Genomic DNA, 26,340 nt, shown 5'->3' with positions numbered 1-26,340 from the left:
GAGCATCTTTGAAGAACCGATATTAATGTAGGTAGGATAGCTAATGTGATAGTGTGATCACGGGTGGACCGGAGCGAGCTACCAGGACTGAACTACATGATAGATTTTGTATAGGAAGTTAGGTACAAAGTTACAAAATTGCAAGCTACACACCAAAAAAGTGTAACTAGGTCGGAGATAGACTTAGAACAAAATGTTGGTTATGTACTTATGTTAGAGCAAGTCCAATGGGAACAACTATAATGGGCTGGTAAAAGGTGTCACATAGGCCCTTTAGCAGCCCCAGCCCAAGTTTGGCAGCCTAAATTTGAAATAAGAGATTAGCCCCAAGGCCCAATTTAGTTTCAAAACAACTTTAGAGGACATGATTTTTTTATAATCACTCACAAACCCAATTCCCACGTTTAAATAGCCCACGAACCAAATTTTTAATAACCCTTAAGGACAAAATAAGTTGGCCCGACCCATTTTATTTTTTAAAAATCCACTTTTACCCTTTTTTGTTAATAAACAAAAATACGGATGAGAAAACCAACAGATTGTAGACAGTTATGATGTAAAGCTAAAGCTTTTGGAAGATAGTCAGTTACAGAGTTTGTTAGAGTTTGTTTTTCTGTTATAACAAAGTGACACTTGTCACTCATAGATAGGTTAGTGTAATTATATATAAATAGGATTGTAATAGTTTTACAACTTAATCAAATCATTCATTCTTCATGGTATCAGAGCGTTTTCTATCTCGCGACAATTGATCCTAATGATTGTCAATGATTTTCGTCTTCTTCAGTGATTCAAGTAATCATCAAATTCATTCTAGTTTGTGTTTCATATCTTGAATTTGATTGAAATCAAGCTTTTGATTTCAATTTGTATTCTGATTCTTGATACTCGATTGTGATTTCAATTGAAAGTAAAGATGTTTAATCAGTCCTTTTCTAATATCTCAAATCTAGTTACCATCAAACTAAACAAAGAAAATTATGTTATTTGGAAATTGATGTTCTTACCCATTCTTAAAATGTAAACTCATTAGATATATTGATGGATCAAAATCATGTCCAAATGAGTATGTTTCTGGTATTGAAAATGGTGTTACTACAGTGATTGAGAATCCTGCGTATAGTGAATGGATGGAAAAAGATCAATGTGTGCTGATATGGTTGAATGCTACGATCTCAAAGAGTTTGTTGTCTTATGTGGTTGGTGCTTCCACAGCAAGAGAACTATGGTTAATTAACATTAGAAAAGAGATTCTCTCTTCTATCAAGATCACATATTCATCAGTTGAAATTAAAGCTTCAGTCCATTAAGAAAGGAACATCAAGCATGACATAATACCTGCAGAAAATCAAAGAAGTGTCTGATAATCTAGTTCAAGCAGGTTGTTACAATATTGATAATGCCGATATTTTGATTCAAATCTTGGCTGGATTACCTGCTGAGTATAAACCATTTTGTACCTCGATAAGAACAAGAAAAGAGGATGTGCCTTTGGATGAATTACATGGTCTTTTGTTAAGTGAGGAATTGAGTGTGGAAGAATCTCATAGAACAGTTGTTCAATCTGAGAATGTTCAAGCTTATGCAGTTGGCAGAGGAAGTTATAATCAATATAATAACAATATATGGAGGAAATAATAGAGGCAGTTATAACAGCAGAGGAAGAAGATTTGGCAGAGGAAGAAGTAATGGAAGAGGTTATGGGAACTATAACAATAACAATAGAAGTTCTTATAATAATGGGCGTGGAAGTAACAATTTTGGAAACACTACTGAAAGAGATGGTGGTTATAATGGTGAAAATAAGTGTTTTCAGTCTGGACCAGCAAGTGGTGGTTACAATGGCAGTCAAGTAGGCGAAGGTTTCAATCCAGGAAATAGACCTGTTTGTTAAATATGAGGCAAAGTGGGTCATTATGCCATAGACTGCTTTGATAGGATGAATTATGCATTTCAAGGTAAAATTCCACCAAAGCAACTGAAAGCAATGGTTGCTCACAGAAATGAAGCATCTAATCACAAAATACAAGCTGGCATGCAGACAATGGCGCGACTAATCACATGACTGCTGATTACACCAATCTGGAATTTCCTTATGCATATAATGGATCTGACCAAGTCACTGTTGGGGATGGACAATGATATATGCTTGTTACTACTACTTAGAGTTTTGAACTCTCTAAATTGATGCAAAAGCACTCAAGGTTCCTTACTCACGATCTTCGTTTCATAGAGTTTGAATAAGGATTCGAACTAACCTAAAGTTTAGAACAACTACAAATTGGATGTTACAATTAAGGGAACTAAGGAGTAAGGTTATAATATTTAAGCTAGGATTTCCTTCCTACACAAACATTAAGAAAGACATTAAAGTTGAAAACATGCACTTAATGCTAAAATAGAGATTTGAAAGAAAAGGTGGAGAGTTAATCCTCCTCATGTGAACTATCATTAGTTGTTGATTTGAAAAAGGTTATTTGATCCTTCCTAGACTCATAGACAAGCCCCTAATGGAAGAAAAGATTTGATCCCTAGCATGTATGGCTCACTTAAGAGCTCACACATGCTAGCAAGTGGAACTAAACAATGACTTATCTCTAAGCTCATTGTTTTGATTCCTAACTAGACACTACACCAACTATCATTTTGGGATAGGGTGTAGAGCTAGTTGTTCTTCCTAACAACCTATCAAACCAACAAAAATTGATTTACCCTCACATGAGTTGGATTAACTCCCCAAAGGGGAAGTTAGCTCATGATCCTTGGGACAAGGATTTATAAACTAAAAAAAACACAAAAGAAAGAGAGAGAGAGAGAGAGAGAGAGAGAGAGAGAGAGAGAGAGAGAGAGAGAGAGAGAGAGAAGAGAAAGCTAAACAATCAAACTTTTATTTAATTTTCTATAAGAAACAAGTGTTCCTCCATTAAAACTATTACAAGCTTTTTAATAAAAACTAAAAACTAACTTAACATTTCTTTCACTAAGGAACTAAAATAATGCCATGTGAGGAAAATAAGTCAAGGGAGTAAATGGAGTGTCCCCCACCCTTGTCTAATTTCTTCTCCATTTGAGAGAAATCTCATTTCCTCCCACGTGAATTATCAAACCACATTAATGAATTTTTATCCACCACATTAAAACAAAGTGACACCTTGCCTTTTTTTTTCACTATTAACACCTAATCTAATTTATTACATGCAAGGTGTCAACTTTGCACCAATAATTTGTTATCTTTGTCTTGACATGCTCCATGATTGATGACTCATCCAATCTTGTGGCCCCATAGTGGGTCCATGTAATGCATCGATGGCGGTCCGATATTTTTAGGCGGTGTTACAATTTCCGCCTATCGTAGAGTTCATCATACGATTATCCGAGCATCTCTCGTGGTCGCATTCGAGTCCCGGTTTCGAGGTAGGAGCTTTGGAAGTTTGATGCTTACGTGTGGATTTGGGAGAATTAGGTATATCGCTGTTCCTCGTGCTTTATTTCAGGTTTAACCAATATTTTCATGTTTACTTGCAAATACACGCAAAAAGTATGAAAACATATTTATTTCATGATTATTAAACACATAATTAACCAAATTTATATGTCTCAATGGGGTTTCATAATACACTTTTGGGTGCTTATCACATTACCCCCAAACAGCACTTTGCTTGTCCTCAAGCAAAGAAGAGACACTAAAATAGATAAGTGGCCAAAAAATGTGTAGTCCTAAACTAATTCTCGTTTCGCATAGTGCAGTTGCATTGACCATATGCAACAAGGCCTTAAACCACTAGGAATTCCCTAGTGGACGAGTTATAGCCTCATGAGAGTTTTCCAGAAAAGATACTCACAAACTTCATTTATACTTCTGGCGACTTCGATGTGAAACTTCGTTTCCTAAATTAATCTCGGATATCCATACATCTCCTTAGCGGGGAGCGAGGATTGATTTCTTTGAAACTCAAGTTAATATGTATTCAATAATTAAAACATCTACATATAATTATTCATGCAGTGAACTTTTCATTGAAATATACTAGCAGAGTTGTTTCTGGATCCTTTGGAGAGCGTACCTAAATGGGTTCTCACAGGTATGTGTCGAAACACAATTCCACTCAAAATTTTACCACTTTCGGGTTTTTGTTAACTCCGGTGTGCGGTGGGCACACGTTTCCTTATCTCAATGGTCGAGAGGAGCGATGTCGATCAATCACGTCTACTACTTATTATCACACCACCCTACTCCTAATTGAGCTAGAGGTCTTTATTAGGTATTGTGGGGCTTAGGTGATAGTGTACAAGAAAATGGAAATGGATAATCAAAATTCACGAGTATGAGAGAATAGGTTCTTCATATATTTACACTAGAGAAATCCTTGTTTCCTTTCCTTCTTCTAACCGAGTTTTTCCAACCTTGTTCTTAAGCCTCACGGATACTAAGGATTTTTTTTTTTTATATATATATATATATATATATATATATATATATATATATATATATATATATATATATATGGCTTAAGAACATGATTCTATTTTCCTTTCCTGAAGCAAGTAATTGACTTTTATTTGGGACAAGTCTTTATCTTTATTCTTTCTACATTTCATCCTATTTCTCATACTCATCACTTAGGTAGGTTCTTTTATTTGGTTTAATAAATGGGTAAGGAATTTTTTGGTGAAAGTGAAAGGTTTGATGAAACGGTTCGATTAGGTGACTAGCGGTAAAATTTGTAACAATTAAGAATTTTTAGCTATGTCGATCCAAAGAAGGCCTAAATTCTACTTTAGGGTTGGTGGTGATCAAGTAAGTAGATCGTAATTTCCTCTAATCGGAAAAACTACTCCTCTGTGTCATCACACACAAATCACTCATATCAAGGCTTTTGGTTAGATTCTCATAGGATTTATAGTTTAAGTAACTAACCGTTGGTTCCAGAAACTTACTGCTATGTACAATCAATGATACTTTCGATACATGAATATTCATGAAAAGATGTATAAACTATTGCATACGTATTATCTAAAGTTTCTTAAAAACAAATCCTAATTCGGATACTAATGTGAGATTTCTAGACAATTTTCATCATTAAAAAGGAAACAAGACTTTGTCACTAAGTACAATTATTAATATGAAAATAAAAACTATATATAGGCTACAAGATGCCTAATTTTTTACTCTGAGGTTTAAAGCACCCCCAAACAGAATGATGCTTAGTCCTCGAAGGATCAATAATTAAAGAGAGAAAGTACCTGAGAACCGTGAGCAAAATTAGGGCTAGATTGCTGGAACAGAGAGGTTGGAGATCATAATATATTATTCAGAAAGAACAAGTAAATGTTCAATAGCACACTAAACATAGCACACGATACATAGCACACGAAATAATGAACCATAGCATACGAAACATGAAAAACAATAGCACACCAAACAGAAGGTTTAGCTAGATATATGTACAATGGCAAACTCAAGTTTACCATCCAGCAAGGCCGTAAGGTCGGGCGTCCTCTTTAAGGAAATGCATTTCCTTAGCATCGCCCTTGATAGATAATAGTCCGCCAAATTTCTGCCCATTCTTTGTCTCCGTTCCCTCAAATTAGTCTTCATCTTTTCGTCCTTTGGGTAACATCGAACATGCCTCGGTGTCGAAAGCAGGGGCTTCCATTGAAAACCTCAATGAAGCGAATGATTACGTTTCTTTGGGCACATGGAATCTACCTTGACCTAGTCATGAAAAGTGGCTGCAAACCGTGGAAATGTGTCTTCATGATCCGCAAGCGGTGGTGGTAAAAGTATATCTTGATCCCGAAAAGTCGCGAGCTCGTTTCAGCCGGAGATAACACAACCTAAAATGTTAAATAATGCATGACCACGAAGCTAGTGCACTGAATACAACGCAACGCAGACCTCATTGGCGATAGAAAAATGCCAATCTCCCATAATGTTTAGGAGTACAAATAACATTGCAGTCCCCATGTTCATGATCATGCTTGCTAATGGAATGGTGATGTTAGCGCATGGCACATGGCCATCTCCTTCGTTTGATCTCAAGACCATCACCATAAGAGTCGCGGAAACGCTTGCCACCTTTGAAAGGAACGGTAAAAATTATGATAGATGTACCGCCAAGATCAAGTGGGTTTAAGTGGTATGGAAGGTCCAAAGATAGAGCAAGTTGTTGTTCGAGAAAAATATGAGGAGGTGTCACCAACTCGATTGTGAACCCGTCTAAGTAGAAACCATGCGATGGTTGAATCTTTGGTGTGTCTTCCATATTAGCATAAAAGTATGCACCAAACTCGGAGAATAAGTTTGGTCGTTGAAGAATTAGGGAAGACCACCCAATGTTTGTGATGTAATCATGGAAGAGATGACCATAGGCATTGGAATCCATCATAGATAGAAAAGGATTGCTCATGAATGAGTTTGGGAGGTACCATGGATGATGAAGATGCAATGTTTGATGAAGATGCCATGGTGGATGAAGTAAAGAAATGGGTAACGATCTGAGCAAACCGGATGGAAAAATGAGTATGTAAGAAAATAGACCCTCCTGTAGCACATGTTAAAATTATATTAGTCACAATGGAAATGATGACAATCCTATTAAGCATTGCATACAAAAGAAGACAAAAAGATAAGACAAAATACATAGTAAGACGAAAAAAACGTAATAACATAGATGATTATATACTTATTGACTTAGTAATATCATGGATTCTTATATTGCTCTTGGAGATGCATATTTTGCACCAAACTGTTTAGGTCTTCTATTTGTTGGCGAAATTGCATCCGAATGTCCTCTTGGCTGGCAGAGATGCTTTTGATTTTCCATTAGGAGGCGTGATTTTGCAAAAATTGAGAATGATTTTCCAAGATCTCCTCCTGTTCAACATCATCGTTGCTTTGACGATCTTGGAAATCCTGAAGAGTTGTGATGATGATATTAAACGGCGTGTAGTTCCCTCAAACCCCGATGAAGAAGTTTAATGCCTTCCATGGGATTAATAATATTCAGCATGGCATTTTCATCAAATAAATGGTCAGAATTTGAGCTTGGGGTGTTCTGCTCATCTATCAAAGTATCAGGGGTCCAAAAACCAACAGAGTAGTCTGTTTGAAGTACCTTTATATATGCTCTTTGAAGGGGTGTCTCTGGAGAAATTATTGGATAACCCCAACGCATCATAATCTGCGTAACCAAAGTGGGTAGATCTGTTGACCTTCTTGTTTTCTTGGTGATTACGTTCCAGAGGTGTTGGATCAGACAAAAGTCATCTCTTTGAGTTTGCAAAATCCAAAGTAGGTGAAGTTGAGGCTTTGTGACTTCAGATTGGTGTGATGTACCTACCACATTATGTCCCAACCAGTGGAGCACAACACGTTGATTCTGTTTCAAAGAGCGTTGAAGAACCATGTGATGTGTATTTTCGACGTCGCCATGAGATACTGGTAGCTCGCAATGAAAAGTTTTTTGCGGAATCGAATGATGACTCTTGAACAAGGGGACTCCCCTGGGTTTTATTGGGATTTGAAGTATGTCGGAGATCATTTCCTTATTCAATTCAATCGTTGTCCATAGGCATTGAAGTAGAATTTTCCATCTTCATATCCGCTAAATTGGTAGAACATCAAAACCAATTCTCGGGAATAACTAGCTGCTGAATGATATAGAAGAGGCGTCCATCCGCGACGTATGATTTTGGTGTCAAAATAAGGAGAAAACCGGCCTTCTTCGAAAGTTTTTAGGTAGTCTTTCTCTGCCGTTATTTTTCTTGGTTGAGCCATTACTGAGGGAAGGATAGTGAAAATTGTATGAATAAGAATGGCTTAAAAAGAAGAGATTTATAGGCAATCTATGAGGCTATACCAATCACGGAGTCCAAGTGTATTTAATGACCCATGTGATTATGAACAACATCATAGGGGATCCACGATGAAGTCTTTGTCATGTCGGATATCCAAATACAATTAATGAGATGGTTTAATATTTAGAAAATACGGAGGAAAGTTTCCGCAGGGGTAGTTAAACTTACACGTAATTCAAGAAATGATGATCATAACTTCGATAATAGAATATGGATAGAATAATCGAAATGCATGTGTGACAAGTTTATGTGTACCTTGTAGCGTCTTGCGATTTTCTCTCTGAACACTATGTGTATCCATTAATTATTTTGGTGAGTTTTGGATGGCCTTTCTTTGTTATGGTTTGTTTATTTATTTACTTATTATTATTATTATTATTATTATTATTTTTATTATATATATATATATATTTTATATAGAGAAAAAGACAACTAATATACACAAATATTTAATACGGAACTTCTCCATTTAATACGTAACCCGTACAAATGTGTGAGAATTATTTAACACACCATACTAATATACAAAAAAAAAAAAAAAAAAAACGGTTACATAGATCTAGATGTTCTGGATCATGTTGTGCATGAGTGACAAGAGAATAATGATAAACACTGTTATCACAATTAATGTGATAGCCCATTCGCGTTGCTCCTTTTCCCATCGCTCTATTTTATTCATTATGTTCAAGAAATTGAAAATTTGTGAAAAAGAATGTGTGAAGAGTGAGAGAAGGGAATGAGTGAAAGTGGAAAGGAGAGTTGTATTTATAACTTGATTTCTGACTATTGTGCATCTGACCGTTTCGATCAGTCCGTTGGGTTCTGACCGTTGGGCTTTGAGAGTAGGCCCAATGAATAAAGGAGCAAACTCATATTTTTGAAAATACTATATTCGCATAACATAAATAATTTCTCATTCAAACCGTCTGGAGATACAAAATTATGAGAAATCAACCGATATATAATAATTTAGCACTAAAAATAAAAATGCAATGCATAAAGGGAAATAAATGACATAGTCATTTCTAAACCAAAGGAAATAAACAAATTGTGAATCCTCCGGGTTAGCGAAGATGAACCCGGTTTCTACGTCTTCACCCACGAACTTTTAACTTCAGCCGAAATTGACCGTGCGGAATGTGGCCTATAGGATCAGAGCAACCGATCTTGGAATTTCTGCTGATTTGCCATCATCATTATCTGGAATTGGCCTTGGCGATTTCTCATTTCTTCTTTGGAAGTCATTCAGAGAGTAATCATCTCTTCTGGCGAAGAAACATCCTGCGCATACTAGAATTCATGTTCCTCAAGGCATCCATAGGAGTATTGATTCGGTTGCATGGTATCTTCATTAAAATAGTCCATCACGTGAAGGAGGAGGAGGAGGTACGTTATCATGCTCAATGTCATCTCTAGCTCTTGGGTCCCAATGGTCTAAAAACACAAGTCTCAAAAATTCCAAAATTCTCGAAAAGACCTTGTTTCAATGAAAGGAGTAGCAGACCGAACCCTAAGTTAAGCATAAGCTGAAAGTAACAAGTACAAAGAGGACTTGACTTTGTTTGACGCGGGTCGTAAGAATATGGCCCGAAATGGACCATACTGAAAGTGTGCTTCCTCTCCGTAGGATCCACGCAGGTGCAAGAAAGTCTTGTTCACATCGGGCGTCTTTGAAGTTCCAATGACGTTATCGCCCGACCCATTGAGTGGCGGCTAATTGGTTATGTCCGGCGAATGCTTTGGTACACGCAGATTCGAGCGATGTTGTACTCCCCTCGAGAAGCGTGTCAAACATCAAATCCCTCGTGGTCGGATACTCGATATAATAACGGTCGGGCTATCGAGTTAATCGGAATGCTACGTATTCAAATCAACTCCACTCCAGTGAGTTCACGTTCCAACCCATCCACCGTAATCCAAAATTAGCCACCCGGAAACCTCCATTGTTGTAAAATTTTAACACCAATTCTTCGAATATTAAGCTGGAATTGATGCAATAGATATTCCCACTCTCTACTAGCAATTTCCTCATCGAAAAATGGGTGAAACATCCCGAAATTGTAGAGATTTGTGAAATTTCTCTCAACTGTGATTCTCCTTCGTGCTGCCATAGCGCGTTGTAGATTAACTTTTGATGGTGCAAATAGCAAGAGGAGGTGGTCTTTGGAGGAAGGGGTTGAGGTTGGTGGAGTTTGGCCAGCGTCTTGTCTAATTCACTGGTGGTAGGCCGCGCGCGCGAGTGGATTGTGGGGGGACCAAGATCCGAGTTTTGTGGAAGAAGAAATGAGGGGGGTGGACGCGTGGGTGCCCCGCGCGTGGGCTTTGTACCCGGATTATTGATTTTTGGGTCGGGTCAAAATTTTGGCCCAAGTACAAATGAATTACAGAAATTCCCCTTATGTTCCGAAATTTCAAACGTGGAAATTCGATTCGTTTCAACTCCAAATTGAATGGATGAGATATCAAAACGATCAGCATTAAAAATGCCATCTACTAGAATATGAAAAAAAATCACATTCAAACATTTTTTTTTTTTTTTTTTTTATTAATCTTTGGTTTTTATTTATTTACACTTTTATATACAAATGTACAAGTCGAGAAGAACGTGTCAACATCACCGGAAATCCAAATAAAACAACACATCATAACAGCTTAACTCAGGCAACTTTCATGTCGGCTCTGGGCGAACCCAATCCAGCCAGACTGTGGCTTAACCTTTATGTTTGGGGGCCTAGGGTTCGGGCGGGTACATCCCCGACCAATGTGCAATGGTCTAATAATAATATTACCCTTAGTACATATGGTATAGCCTCAAACCGCCCGAAACATCACATAGAAAACGATCGGAGTTGGCTGGTGGAATCCATTGCCCGTACGAACTAGGAAATTCCGATGGTGCATATCACGACTCTCTTTGGGCACCATGCTGGGTGCTAATAAAAAAACGAGTATATACATGTTGAGTCTTTTAACGTCAGATCCTCAAGACGAATGTGAGTCTTTTAACGTCAGATCCTCAAGACGAATGTGAGTCTTTTAACGTCAGATCCTGAAGACAAATGTGAGTCTTTTAACGTCAGATCCTCAAGACGAATGTGAGTCTTTTAACGTCGATCCTCAAGACGTAATCCCAACCCGTGGACGCGGGACGACGAAGTTTATCTGTTGAAATGTGGTGTCGGACAATAATATACCTTATACCGGCTCATCTCGGATAAAAGATCAAGACACAGACGAGAAAGGAGTTTGGCCAGTTCATACACCACCCCATCCTTTTAAACAAATTAAACTTTGAGCAAAACTACTACGACCATTACCAATTCGAGATGGGTGAGATTTGGACCAAATGATGAGTTGGAGTTCGCGAGGAAGAGAATAGAAAAGGGAGGAGAAAGAAGGAGTTGAAATTTTTGGTACCCATTGTTTTCCTGGAGGCACGTTTGCTCGATTATCAGAAGACATTTATACTCAGTTCTGAAATAGAGTTTTTGTGGACTAAGGTTCCGGCGCTTGCAACCACACACTCTAGGGATTTTTAGAAAAGAAAATAGAAGAGGGCCCGGCTACCCTAATGGCATACTTTTCCTGTTTAAATACATGGAACGAAGTACACCAGCGAATCTATTAGTCCGCGGTAGATGGATCATTTAGAAGAGTCTCTTCGACATCCGAGAGCGCAACTCATGATAATGTTTAAAACCGCCATTTACTTGAAATTCGCTACCATCATTTACGTTTTTCACAGAGATAGCCCCATAAGGGGTGACAGCAGAGACAGTGAAAGGACCAGACCATCGAGTTTTTAATTTTCCTGGAAAAATGTGTAATCTTGAGTTGTACATCAAAACTTTTTGACCGACTTTGAACTCTTTTCGCAAGATGTGCTTGTCATGCACTCTTTTCATGTTGGCTTTATAGGATTTCTCGAGATCATAGGCATCACTCGAATTTCCTCAAGCTCATTTAACTGTAATTTTCTCTTTTTCGCCACGCTAGTGTTATAATTGAGGCTTTTGATGGCCCATAGAGCACGGTGCTCAAGTTCAACCGCGCAGATGACAAGGTTTTCCAAAAACGAAGCGATACGGAGACATCCCTATAGGTGTCTTAAAAGTCGCTTCAGTATGCCCACAAGCATCGATAATCGTAGAGACCAGATCTTTCCTAGATGGATTGGACAGCTTTTTTCCAAAATGGATTTTATTTCTCGATTAGAGACTTCTACTGACCAATCGGGTTTGAGGATGATACGGAGTTGCCACTTTGTGCGTGACTTCATATTTCTTTACTAATGATTCAAAAATTTTATTGCAGAAATGTTTTCCCCCGTCACTAATTATAGCTTTTGGAACACCAAATCGAGAGAAAATATTTTCTTTTACAAACAAAATGACCATTTTATGATCATTAGCACGACATGCCAATGCCTCAATCCATTTTGACACATAGTCAACTGCTACAAGTATGTATAGGAAGCCATGAGAATTTGGAAATGGACCCATGAAGTCGATGCTCCATACATCAAAGATTTTCACAATTAGAATGGGATTTAAGGGCATCATATTGTGTTGAGTAATGCGACCTAACTGCTGGCAGCGATTGCATGCTTTGCAATGCTCATGTGCATCTCTAAACAGTATTGGCCAATAAAAACAACTTAGAGTGACCTTGGCCGCAGTTTTCTTACCACTAAAATGACCACCACAAGATTGTTCATGGCAGAAGGATAACACATCGTTGTGTTCCCAGTCGGGAATGCAATGGCGGATTAGTTGGTCTGAACAATACTTGAAGAGGTAGGGATCATCCCAGAAATAGAATTTCACAGTGGATAAAAACTTTTTCCGGTCATTCTGAGACCAAGATAAAGGAACTTCCTCGGTAACTAAGTAATTTACTATGTCTGCGTGCCAAGGGGACGAAAAAAATAGAGTACAAGTGTTCATCCGGAAAGGAATCACGGATAGGTTCGATGATCGGTATCAACATCACCGACAAGTCTTGACAAATGGTCTGCAAACCACATTTTAAGCTACCTTTTTATCTCTAATTTCGAGAGTAAACTCTTGCAAAAGGAGAATCCATCGGATCAACCTTTGTTTTGCATCTTTTTTCGCTAATAGATAACAAAGTGCCGCATGATCGGTGTGAGACAATAGTTGGAGAACCCACTAGGTAAGGGATCGAAACTTATCTAACGATATACAACGGCGAAACTCTTTCTCGGTGGTGGTATAGTTACGTTGAGCTTCATTAAGGGTTTTACTCGCGATAGTAAATGACAACCGGCTTATCTTCTCGGCGTTGCCCTAGTGCAGCAGCTCAATAGCATAGTCGCCTCCGTCACATTAATTCAAAAGGTTTAGACCAATCGGTGGTTGAATTATAGGGCGGTAGTTAATGCGGTTTTAATACCTCAAAGGCTTGTTTGCAAACTGAAACTGAAATCAAAAGCGGCATCTTTAAGCGGGAGATTGGTTAAAGGTCTAGCAACCTTTGAGAAATCTTGAATAAATCTCCTATAGAAACCTCCGTGGTCCTAAGAATCTTGTGAATGTCTCAAACCTGTTTTTGGTATAGGAAGTGAAGCAATTTTTTTCTATCTTAGCTTTGTCGACTTTGATTCCGTCCCTTTGAAACGATATGTCCTAAAACTATTCCTTAGTAACCATGAAATGACATTTTTCCCAATTAAGAACAAGATTTTTCTCTTCACAACGCGTGTAAAGACCTTTTCAAGATTTGATAGACGACTATCGAAAGAATCTCCATAAATTGAGAAGTCGTCCATGAATACTTCCATAAACCGTTCAACCATATCACTAAAATATGAAGCATGCAGCGTTGAAAAGTACCGGATGCATTGCAAAGGCCAAAGGCATTCGCCTATATGCAAATGTACCAAATAGACAATTGAGCGTTGTCTTTTCTTGATCGGCCAGGGTCGATGACTATCCGAAAATAACTTTGAATAACCATCAAGAAAGCAGTAATAGGCATGACCGGCTAAACGTTCGAAAGCATCGATTGATGAATGGAAGTGGAAAGTGATTCTTACGGTGGCGGCATTAAGTTTGCGATACTCGATGCATATTAAGCCATTTTACTAGGATACGGCGAAATGCATTCATCTTTATCATTTTCGCATAACCGTAATGCCGATTTCTTTGGAACTACGTGTACGGGACTCACCCAAACACTATCGGAGATAGGGGTAAATAATACCCGTATATCTAGTAATTTTAACACTTCCTCCCCGACCACATCTTTCATGGTAGGGTTTAGCGACCCGTGGTTCACGCTTGACGTCTTAGCATTTTCTTCCGTGTATCGCGATGGGTGCACACATTAGGTTCAATGCCTTTAATGTCATCGAGGGACCATCCAATAGCGAACGATGTTGTTGAATGACATTAATTAAACGAGCTTCACGATCGTCGGTTAATTGTGAAGAAATAATAACCGGGTGGCGACCATCATCGCATCAAAGGTACATGCGTATTTTAATTCGAAGGAAGTGGTTTTAATTCGGGGGGTGGGCAGAGTGGGTATTAAAGATTCTTGAGGAAGGTCATCATCCATGTAGTAAATAGATTGATGATCATCCAAGTTACTTGACATCAACGTTGTAGGGTCAAATAATGGTAATCGACTCTAATAACTCATTTACTTCTTGTGTGTCATCATCGTCCTCAAATTCAGATTAAGCTAAAGGAAAGAAATTGGTACACTTCATCTTCGTGAAAAGAGTTTGTGAAATACTCTTTGCGGAATCTTTGTCAATCTGTTGACCTCACCATCAATGTCGCTCACGGAAGTTGTTTCATCAACTTGAACACATTCACCTCGACCGAAAGATTTCCGAAGGACATGGTCATGGAACCATCTCGACAGTTAATAAGAGCATTAGCAGTGGCGAGGAACGGATGTCCTAATATGATCGGAATGGAATCACATGCAACTTCTGTATCCAAAATAGCAAAGTCTACAGGATAGAAGAAATCTTGGACTTTTACAAGGACGTTTTCCACAATTCCTTTTGGATACTTTATGGAACGATCGGCTAACTGTAGAGTCATGGTGGTAGGTTTGAGCTCATGAAGATCTAGTTGTTTAAATAAATAATATGGAAGTAAGTTCACACTAGCTCCTAGGTCTAGTAGTCGCATGGCCGTGTATTTGTCACCTAAGGTGCATGGAACCGTTGGTCTACCGAGGTCCTTGTATTTTACTATACCATTGTGTTCGGTGATGGAGGGAAACTGTTCAGTGAGAGGAACGCTTGTTGAGGAACATTAGTTCTCCTTTTTGTGGTGCACATATCTTTCAGAAATTTTGCATGTTTTGGTAATAATTTTAAGGCATCGAGAAAAGGTAAGTTGATTGTTAAATTTTGAAAAGTCTCTCGAATTTCAAAGAAAATTCTCATCGGGTTTATTCTTTGCCAAACGTCAGGAAAATGGTGCCTTAGGGCGGAATTTGGCAAAAGGGTCTACTTGCTTGTTTCCTACATTCGGAGGTGTTGACTCTGTTGAATCTGGGGAATCTTCCGTAGGTTCATTATTAGAAATAGATTCCTTGGAACCCTCTTTTTCTTTTGGTTGATCATCTGGCATACGTACCTGATTGTCTACAATTTTTCCAGATCGTAGAGTAGTGATTGCATGCACCTCACCTTGGTTGGGGGTGCTTGTACCAGGGGCATTGGTTAGTTCAAAGGTCGCGGTTTTCTTTGGTTTAGGGTTTGAACCGCTTGTGCAGGAAACACGCCTTCGACTCTTTCTTGCGCCAATTCTTTGAAGTGATTATTGGATAGGCGTTAAAATTTGAGATTGGTTGGTTCATGTAAGCCAAGAAAGTCTCATTTGTCCTATCCGTAATGGTTGGTGCAGGTTGTGCAACAGGTAGTAGTTCTCGATTATTGCTTAGAAGTTGTTGATTATAGTTGGGATCTGGATTAGCTGGAACAAGGCTGCGGTTGGTTTGATAATTAGCATTGGAATTATTTGGAAATTGACCTTGTTGGTATTGTTGATTATTTCCTTGGCGGTATGGAATAAAATTGTTGGTAGAGGCTTAACAATTGGATTAAGCGAAACCGGAGGAGCCCCCATTTGTTGGTTATTTTGGCAAATCGAAATTGAATGTTGTCTCCACGGTGCATTAGAATGTTGAATGCACATGCCTCCTCCGATTGTTGAGTAGGGGAAGCATATAACAAGGGACAATATGCATCAGGATGGTCATGACTAAGACAAAGGACACAAGGGGTAGTGTCAACGTTCATGACTGGTTTTGGTAGTTGATCGTTTACTTGAACTGCAAGGGCATATACTTTTTTAGTTAGGGATTCTATCAAATTTTTTATTTCAGGATCGGGTTTTACCTCAAAAATAGATGTGGCCTTTGTAACATTGTCCTTTGATGACCTAGACAACTTCGGTGTTACCCGATGTGTACCACTTTTTCGCTTGTTTTTCAAGAAAAGTATAAGCTTCCGTTAGCTCCTTTGTCCATGAAGCAACCGCCGTTCATTATATCAAGAGTTTCTTTTTGATGATCGGAAAAGACCATTAAAGAATGAGCGAACAAGGACAATGCTTTTTCCATTGGTGATGAGGACATTCTAACGAAGATCAATAAAAAATGACTCCATGCTTAATTAAAAGGATTCATGAGGATTTTGACGAAAAGAATTGAATTTTAAGCATTTCGTTGTTTTTTTCCGAGTGTAAAATGAAAGCATGAAAGCCCCGAACTAGTTTATTCCATGTGTCTATGGATTGTGATTGTTGTCATGCTAGCCGGATTGGCGCTTTTCCGCTAAAGTGAATGGAAACGAAATCGAAGCAAGAGTTGTTCCTTAGAGGCTATTTGGATGATGAAATGTTGTTGCCACTTGTTGAAGCTTCATGAAGATGATTATGCGGTTTTTAGTGCTCCAAACCATGATATATTGGTAACAAACTGAAAAACGTTTGGTGGGATCTGAAAATCACCGACAATGTCCTCAAGTTTGATCGCGGGAAGAAGGTCCTTCCCGTGTCTGCGATATAGAAGTCCGAGAGGGGCTTCTCTGGCAGTGGAGGATCGTCGGCCATAATGACGAAGTTGATGGCGGCGAAGGATTGTGATGAAGGTAATTAGCGAAAGAAGAACAATTTTTAGGTGAGAACTTACGCAATTGCTTATGCTTATCGTATTTTTTTCGACGATAGGTATGTTCAATTTCTTTAGTGGAACCGGACCTTAATCTCATGCAAGCGAAAGGAATTTAGTAGGACTCGAATTTTATTATTATCTTAAGTATTATAATTTAACAACATATGCCTAAAATTTGCGCTAACGTAACGATGAAGCTAGGAATACGTGTGCATAAACCAACGGTCAGTCACAAGAGAGAGATATGAGGGAGGGTTTCCGCAAGCACGGTTCTAATTAAGTAACCTCAATCTTTCAAGTTTCCTAGACACCATTGGAATATGATTTAAGATTTATGGAATTAAAATTTATGCAAAGGTGGTATTAATTTTAATTTCAATTTAATTTAATTTAATTAATTAATTAATTAATTAATTAATTATTATTTTTAAAGATTTATGCAAGGGTTAAAATACAAACATGCAAATACGATCTACTCATACAAAACTAAGTGCGGTAGCATGTGAAGATACTCTACTCATACGTATAGCTATACGAATAGGCAAGCTTGTGTCATCGATAAATATTTCCATACGATGCAGGGCAAATATACATCGATGTAATATATATGTATCGCTAATTTGTAAATCGATATTACGTAAACGATATATCAACAAGAATGTGGAATTTGAATCACTCATAATGCGTTATCTAAATACATTATCATACAATCACGATACATACATCGCTAATAGGCGACAAAACTAAACATGCAAAGTATTATACCTAAACTAAAATCGACTCTTGTATTGCATAATAAATCGATTTCGACAATACTCATTGAGATTGCGAATGTCCTATAGAGAGCGACTTTACCCGTAGGTTTAGAAACAACTTACCCAACTCGATTTTAACCCTCAATTTGGAATGTTCTCCTCTTTCTTGACAAAATCGACTTATTAGACAATGCCGGTAATGCGATTATCGTGAGAAATATCAAACATGTAACAAGAAACATTTATCGTGAAAAGACATATACCCATGCAAAACAATTACCATTAATATGTAAATATACATTAATATGTAGATCATGTCCAAGTGTCGTCGTATATAAATATTTACCGGTTATCTGAAACTTGATTCATACATAATTCAAGGCTAAAACTTAAATAATAATCCATAAATATTTCCTAATACTATATACATGGCATACATGCAGAAAAACATAATAAAAAAATTACAATAATACTGAAAATTGGAACCCTAAAAGCTTCCCCGTTTTCACCCTTGAATCAAAACAAACGTTTCAATTAAATTCGTAGCGATTAATCCCAAAGGATTATCTAATTTTTTTCAGTGAGGGCCAGATATTTAGGCACGGAAATGGATCAAGGTAGATCGAGGAGATCTTTGGTGGTTGAACAGGGCAACAACTGAAGAAATTCACCCGCGACGCTGGTCCCACTCGCTTCTGCGACTCCTGACCAAATCAAGCGTGTCGATGATGAATTGATACTTTCAAATTTTCTCGAAGTCTTATAATCGCTTGTATTTATCTTTCCCAGTCCTAACTTTTGGTACCTGAAAGTGGAACGAATTTTTTTAGATTACAGTGTCTATCGCGAGGCAAAAAATACTGAAAAAACAACAAAAAGCGTAAGCGAACGAAAAAGGAAAGAAAGGAAGAAATGGGTGATAAGAGCCCAAAACTTTTAGTTTTAACCCTTAATAATCATCTTGTTAGACCAATTATGTGAATAATAAGTAAGAGTTAATCTTGATTCGTGTTTTATGCATTTCGGGCTTCAAAGTCCATTATGTGCGAAATGTGCCACTTTAGTGAGATAAAGGAGCAAAAGTCGTGTGAACTTCCGAATGCCATATCTTTGGACTCGGACCTGAATTAGGCCTACCTTATGTCAAAACGACCGGCTCGGAAAGAGCTTTGCAATGGTCCAAGACTTGACCCAATCAGAGGAGCAAAAGTGGACGAAAAGTCTGTTGAAGCCAAATCTAGTGAAGAGGCCTTTTGAATTTGAAAGAATTGGGTTTTGGGCACGATTCTCGGCCAAAAACATGGCTCCAAGCCCATGCACGATTTTGGATCTGAATGTATAAAACAAAAGCTTAGCTCTTTGTTAATGGTAGATTATTTAGTAGAGAATTAGGGTAGATAGCTTATATAGAAAGTAGCCATTAGAATAGCTTCTAGATCTAGATTTAATTGTTTTAATTAAGTTTAGTTCCATTTAAATTATTGTATTAGATTAAACCTTTGAATCTTGCTCTTCAATTTGATTAGATAAATAAAGTAGTATTCTTTATCAATTTCGATTTTGTCATTTCAATTCTAGATCTAATTTCAATTCTGTCCTTATTTCATTTTAGTCATTAAATTAGATTTCATTATTGTTTAAATTAAGTAAATTTGAATCTTGATAGTATGTTTAGTTATAATAATATGGGAAATGATGTTTTGATGACTCAAGGCTAAAACCTCCATTAGAGGGGTTGATGAAGCCTTGATGAAGACTTAGTTGTTTAGTATATAATTGGTTGTAGAATCTATTCCACTCTAGAAGGTCGTGTGTTTAACCATGAGAATGGGTGGGCGACCTCACATGCTAGTTAGTATCCGGTAGGAATGCCATGAACACTAGGGATTAGAACTTCGAAATTCTCGCAAGTAAGAACGTGAGAATTGAGATACAACATTCTACGCTAGGTTGTTAAGTTGGAGTCGAGGTGGATTCAATTCCCCTCTAATTTCTTTATCTAGATTCAAACAATCATATTTCCATAGCATTAAGTAGTTTAAATTCAAATAATCAATTTCATATTGCATCGTAGTATAATTCCCTTAAGTAAAAGCTCATTGACTTAAGACTGATTTCTTAGACTTAGAAAACAATCCATGCTAGGGGAACTAGGAGTGGAGCGAACTTCCTACTCCACTTAGTGCACTGCGTCGAGTAGAAGCTTTGATAATTGAGACTCGTAAAAGTCCAGTTTTAGTTTACTTACGGATTGAATTCATCGTTCATTTCGTAGGTAAACTATTCATTTTACTTTTATCAATGGGGGTTCCCCCTTGATGCAACTTCCGATCTTTAGCACAAGTTCTATGGCTTTAGAACAGCAGCGACGCCATTTGATATATGCTTGTTACTACTACTTAGAGTTTTGAACTCTAAAATTGATGCAAAAGCACTTCAAGGTTCCTTACTCACGATCTTCGTTTCATAGAGTTTGAATAAGGATTTGAACTAACCTAAAGTTTAGAACAACTACAAATTGGATGTTACAATTAAGGGAACTAAGGAGTAAGGTTATAATATTTAAGCTAGGATTTCCTTCCCACACAAACATTAAGAAAGACATTAAAGTTGAAAACATGCACTTAATACCAAAATAGAGATTTGAAAGAAAAAAGTGGAGAGTTAATCCTCCTCATGTGAACTATCATTAGTTGTTGATTTGAAAAAGGTTATTTGATCCTTCCTAGACTCATAGACAAGCCCCTAATGGAAGAAAAGATTTGATCCCTAGCATGTATGGCTCACTTAAGAGCTCACACATGCTAGCAAGTGGAACTAAACAATGACTTATCTCTAAGCTCATTGTTTTGATTCCTAACTAGACACTACACCAACTATCATTTTGGGATAGGGGTGTAGAGCTAGTTGTTCTTCCTAACAACCTATCAAACCAACAAAATTGATTTACCCTCACATGAGTTGGATTAACTCCCCAAAGGGGAAGTTAGCTCATGATCCTTGGGACAAGGATTTATAAACTAAAAAACAAAAAGAAAAAGAGAGAGAGAGAGAGAGAGAGAGAGAAACAATCAAACTCAAACAATCAAACTCACTTCTATTTAATTTTCTAGAAGAAACAAGTGTTCCTCCATTAAAACTATTACAAGCTTTTTAATAAAAACTAAAAACTAACTTAACATTTCTTTCACTAAGGAACTAAAATAATGCCATGTGAGGAAAATAAGTCAAGGGAGTAAATGGAGTGTCCCCACCCTTGTCTAATTTCTTCTCCATTTGAGAGAAAATCTCATTTCCTCCCACGTGAATTATCAAACCACATTAATGAATTTTTATCCACCACATTAAAACAAAGTGACACCTTGCTTTTTTTTCACTATTAACACCTAATCTAATTTATTACATGCAAGGTGTCAACTTTGCACCAATAATTTGTTATCTTTGTCTTGACATGCTCCATGATTGATGACTTATCCAATCTTGTGGCCCATAGTGGGTCCATGTGGGTCCATGTGCGATCCGGTATTTTGGGCGTTGTTACAATTTCCCTTATCGTAGAGTTCATCATGCGATTGTCCGAGCATCTCTCGAGGTAATGCATTCGAGTCCCGTTCGAAAGGTAGGAGCTTTGGAAGTTTGATGCTTCTGTGTGGATTTGGGAGAATTCGTATATACGCCGTTCCTCGTGCTTTATTTCAGGTTTAACCAATATTTCCATGTTTACTGTAAATACCTGCAAAAGTATGAAAACATATTTATTTCATGATTATTAAACACATAATTAACCAAATTTATATGTCTCAATAGGGTTTCATAATACACTTTTGGGTGCTTATCAGACAAGCTATAAACATAGCTAATACTGGTAACATTACTTTATCTACACCTTCTTCAAAGTTTCTACTTAAAGATGTGTTGCATGTGCCAAAAATTTCCCAAAACCTTTTATCAGTGTATAAGTTTACCTCTGATAATGACTGCTCTTTGACTTTCTCATCATCCTATTTCATTGTGAAGGACAATAAGTCACAGAGGATCCTTTTTCAAGGACCACATAGGCATGGCCTATATCCAATTTCCCTACCAACTTCTGCATCAAGCACATTTCCTTCCTCTGCTTTCATTGGTAACAACGCACAAGCATTTATTGGTGAAAGAGCTGTTCCTATCCTTTGGCATCAACAACTTGGTCATCCTGCATCTTCTTTCTTCAACAAAATTATTCACAAGTTCCAGCTTCCTTTGAATAAAGACTCGGAGTCAAGTTTTTGTAGCAACTGCCAGTTTGGCAAAAGTTGTAAACTCTCTTTTGAAAGGTCCAAAACTAGAGCTACTTGTCATCTAGAACTTGTACATGTGGATTTATGGGGTCCATCACCATTTATATCTACTTTTGGATTCAAATATTATGCTAGCTTTGTGGATGATTTTTCAAATTACTGTTGGATCTATCCTTTGTTTGTGAAGTCTGATTTTTATGTTATTTTTCAACACTTCAAAATTCAAATAGAAAATTTGCTTGATAAGAAAATCAAGATTTTTAGATCAGATTCAGGAGGTGAGTTTACTAGCATTGCCTTTGAAGACTTTCTTATCACTAGTGGTATTAAACATCAGTTTTCATGTCCTCACGTACACTCCACAACAAAATGGTGTTGTAGAGAGAAAACACAGACACATCACTAACCTTAGTAGAATTCTATTCTCTCAAAGCAATATGCCTTACTCCTATTGGACTGAAGTCTTCCAAACATCAGTTTTCCTGATCAATAGGTTACCCATCAAACATTTTGACTATATTTCTCCCTATAAAAAACTATTCAACCCAAGTCCAAATTATACTTTCCTTAAAAGTTATGGTTGTGCATGCTACCCTTGGTTAAAATCCTACACACCAAACAAGTTTCAAGCTAGAATCAAAGAATGTATTTTCATAAGATATAGTCTTAATCATAAAGGCTATAGATGTCTAGACAGTCTTACAGGGAGAGTATATGTCTCACGACATGTTGTTTTTAATGAAAACCATTTTCCTTTCAAAAATCTTGTTTCCTTCTCTCCTTCAGTTCAATCTTCTTCAACATTAATTTTCAACCCCTTCATACCTTCTGAAAATTCATTCGTCCAAACATCAGACTCAAGTCATTCTTCCACATTACCAATAAACAACAATTCTGCATCTCTTCCTAATTCACCAATACCAGAATCACCTTCTTCTGAACATTTATCAACCTCATAATCAAATCCTTAATTACATGATATACCAATGCAACCATCTACTACAACTCTTACAAAACACTCAATGCAAACAAAAGGGAAGGCTGATATTATTAGGAAAAAGAAAATCATTTTAGTATTGGGTACCCTCAATAGCACTAAACATCCTCTTCCTCAATGTTATTCAGCTAATATTCATACCTTACCATCTGCACCAATATGTTTTAGTCAAGCCATTAAAGATTCAGGTTGGAGACAAGCCATGACAAAAGAGTTTAATGCATTACAGAAGAACAATACTTGGGTTCTAGTTCCTTACATAAATTAGCATGTGGTTAAGAATAAGTGGGTTTTTCGAGTGAAGCAGAAACCTACTGGTTGACTTGACAAACTAAAAGCTAGATTAGTTTAAAAAGGCTTCAGTCAACAAGAGGGAGTGGACTATGAAACATTTAGTCTTGTAGCCAAAGCTGCTACAATCAGACTTGTTCTAACTCTTGCTGTTCAAAAGAATTGGAAGGTAAAACAATTGGATGTTTCTAATGCGTTTCTACATGGAATCTTAAGAGAAGAGGTGTACATGACTCAGCCACAAGGATTTGAAAATAAAGAAAAGCCTACTCATGTGTGTAAGCTTCTGAAGTCACCCTATGGCCTGAAACAGGCACCTCGAGCTTGGTACTCTTCTCTCATGGCTGTGTTGTTATCAATGGACTTTTATGTAGCAAGTGCAGATAACTCTTTGTTTGTTAAAGATCAAAAAGGTAATCTCACTTATCTATTAGTGTATGTTGATGATATACTCATTATAGGATCTTCACCTTCTCATTGTCAACAAGTTATTGAGTTTCTAGCTAGCAAGTTTGCCATTAAAGATCTTGGTAAGTTAAGTTACCTTTTGGGCCTTGAAGTAACTAGATCACAAGAAAGGATGTTTATCTATCAGCCAAAGTATGTAGTGGATTTATTGAAGAAATATAATATGGAGGGAGCAAAGCCTATGTCAACACCAGCATCATCTACTGAAAAGCTTGATACCACATCAGGTGACGAACTACAAGATGGCTCAATCTACAGATCAATGGTTGGGGCTTTGCAATATCTCACATGGACTCGACCGGATATTGCATACTCAGTTAATCAAGTATGTCAGTACTTACATTGTCCAAGAACACCACACGTTGTTGCTGCAAAAAGGATTCTTAGATATTTGAAAGGTACAATCTCAAATGGTCTTCTGATTACAAAAGGTTCAGCTCAGATTAATGCTTATTCAGATGCAGACTGGGTTGGTTCTCCTTCTGATAGAAGGTCAACTAGTGGATATGTTGTTTATTATGGTTCAACACTTATTTCTTGGTTTGCCAAAAAGCAGCCAACTATAGCTCGGTCCAGCACAAAATCAGAGTATTGATCTTTAGCACAGATGGCTGCAGAGCTATCTTGGCTGAAGAAATTGTTTAAGGATTTGAAACTACCAATGTATCACTTACCAATACTGTGGTGTGATAACTTAAGTGCTATATCTTTAGCTTCAAATCCAGTTTTTCACGCCAGAACAAAACATAAAGAAGTTGATTACCACTTTGTCAGAGAGTTAGTTCCCAGTGGCGCAATCAAAATCCCATTTGTTTGTAGTCAAGATCAACTGGCGGATATACTCACTAAAGGATTATCAAGACAAAGACACATTTACTTGCAATCCAAGCTTTCAATACTCTCAAAGAGTACTTCAGCTTGAGGGGGTCTGTAGACAGTTATGATGTAAAGCTAAAGTTTCTGGAAGATAGTTAGTTACAGAGTTTGTTAGAGTTTGTTTTTCTGTTGTAACAAAGTGACACTTGTCACTCATATATACATTAGTGTAATTATATATAAATAGGATTGTAATAGTTTTACAACTTAATCAAATCATTCATTCTTCACAGACGACATGTTTGCAGATGGACTTAGCCTTCTCGAGGTGACTAACCAAAGTCTAGGAAAAACTTTGCCATGAGTTGCATTGGTTGGTAGTGGATAATGATACCGAGTCTTATTGCTTAGTTTCTTTAAATGTTGAAACCATCAAACTCATAAACACGGAAATCGACCCATATATCCCGAATCCAGATCCAAGGGGAGAAGCAGAACAAGAGCGTCATCATCTCTTGACAGGGATCAAAGGCTCGTTGTGCCTCATAACTTTCAGTGAGGAGGTGCTATGGATTTATATATTAGAACTAGAGAACAGAAGTGCGACTGAAGATTGGATTTGGATATTTACTGAAACATATGCTCAAAACTACTTGTTATGGGATAATCCTACTACCAACTTTAATAAACCAGCTGTTGATCACTCGTTACGGGATAAGCCCATTTTCGACGCCTTTCTGTTCCAATATTGCACTCGCAGTGGGATTCTTGCTTAAATAGACTTTCTCCATATTTGCCAGTACACTTCTAAAGAATGGTTCAACAACCTGAGTAAAGTAATATGTGACACAATAAGCATAACAAAACATAAAATACTTAAATTTTAAAAGGAGAGAGATAGAAACCTGAGCTTGAGAAGTGTGAGATTAAGATTGGTCCATTGTAGAAGTTGAAACAATGCAATGATCTCGTTTCTTGCTTATATTACAGGAAATAAAGTTGCCCACGAACCGTTTGTCATTAAAAGAAACAAAAGTTGTTGATCGACCAAACTCTAGAACAATGATTGTTCATAGTCATGAGCTATGAACATTCTTTGTTCATATCATAATTGGACTAGTTTGGCAGCTATGAACACAATTGTTCATAGCTCATAGTTTGGCAGCTATGAACACAATTGTTCATATCACAATTGTTCATAGTTTGGCAGCTATGAATTCATAGTCCAATTGTGATATGAACGAAGAATGTTCATAGCTCATGACTATAAATAATCATTGTTCATAGTCCAATTGTGGTATGAACAAAGAATATTCATAACTCATGACTATGAACATTGATTGTTCATAAATGCGTGCAAAGATGGACTATGAACACTCATTGTTCATAGCTAATCCACGCTATGAACAATGAGTGTTCATAGTCCATACTATACGTACTATGAACAATCAATGTTCATAGTCATGAGTTATGAATATTCTTTGTTCATATCACAATTGGACTATGAACAATGATTGTTCATAGTTCGGTAGCTATTAACATTCATTGTTCATAGATATGAGCTATGAACAATGAGTGTTCATAGTCCATACTGTACTATGAACAATCAATGTTCATAGTCATGAGCTATGAATATTCTTTGTTCATACCACAATTGGACTATGAACAATTGTTCATAGTCATGAGCTAGGAACATCCATTGTTTATAGCT

At 37.2% G+C, this 26,340-nt stretch overlaps 1 protein-coding gene across 1 annotated transcript; it reads left to right on the top strand.

The window, feature by feature from the left end:
• The first annotated feature begins 1,625 nt into the window (after positions 1–1,625).
• Positions 1,626–24,408, top strand: LOC147491343 (uncharacterized). Its single transcript, XM_086567236.1, has 4 exons — positions 1,626–1,852; positions 21,617–22,335; positions 23,459–23,758; positions 23,807–24,408. The coding sequence occupies exons 1-4, from the start codon at positions 1,626–1,628 to the stop codon at positions 24,406–24,408; spliced, it is 1,848 nt and encodes a 615-aa protein (XP_086423362.1).
• The last annotated feature ends 1,932 nt before the right edge of the window (positions 24,409–26,340 follow it).

Source organism: Coptis chinensis, chromosome 6 (assembly GCF_015680905.1).
Source record: "Coptis chinensis isolate HL-2020 chromosome 6, ASM1568090v1, whole genome shotgun sequence".
NCBI lineage: Eukaryota > Viridiplantae > Streptophyta > Magnoliopsida > Ranunculales > Ranunculaceae > Coptis > Coptis chinensis.
This window is presented reverse-complemented; position numbering and strand designations above follow the sequence as displayed.

Coding starts and splice junctions, on each gene's coding strand:
- LOC147491343 (XM_086567236.1), top strand. CDS start 1,626: ATGGAGGAAATAATAGAGGCAGTTATAACAGCAGAGGAAGAAGATTTG. Junction 1,853..21,616: donor GTGGTTACAATGGCAGTCAA/GTAGGCGAAGGT, acceptor GGTGCTTATCAG/ACAAGCTATAAACATAGCTA. Junction 22,336..23,458: donor TTTTAGATCAGATTCAGGAG/GTGAGTTTACTA, acceptor TTAGTCTTGTAG/CCAAAGCTGCTACAATCAGA.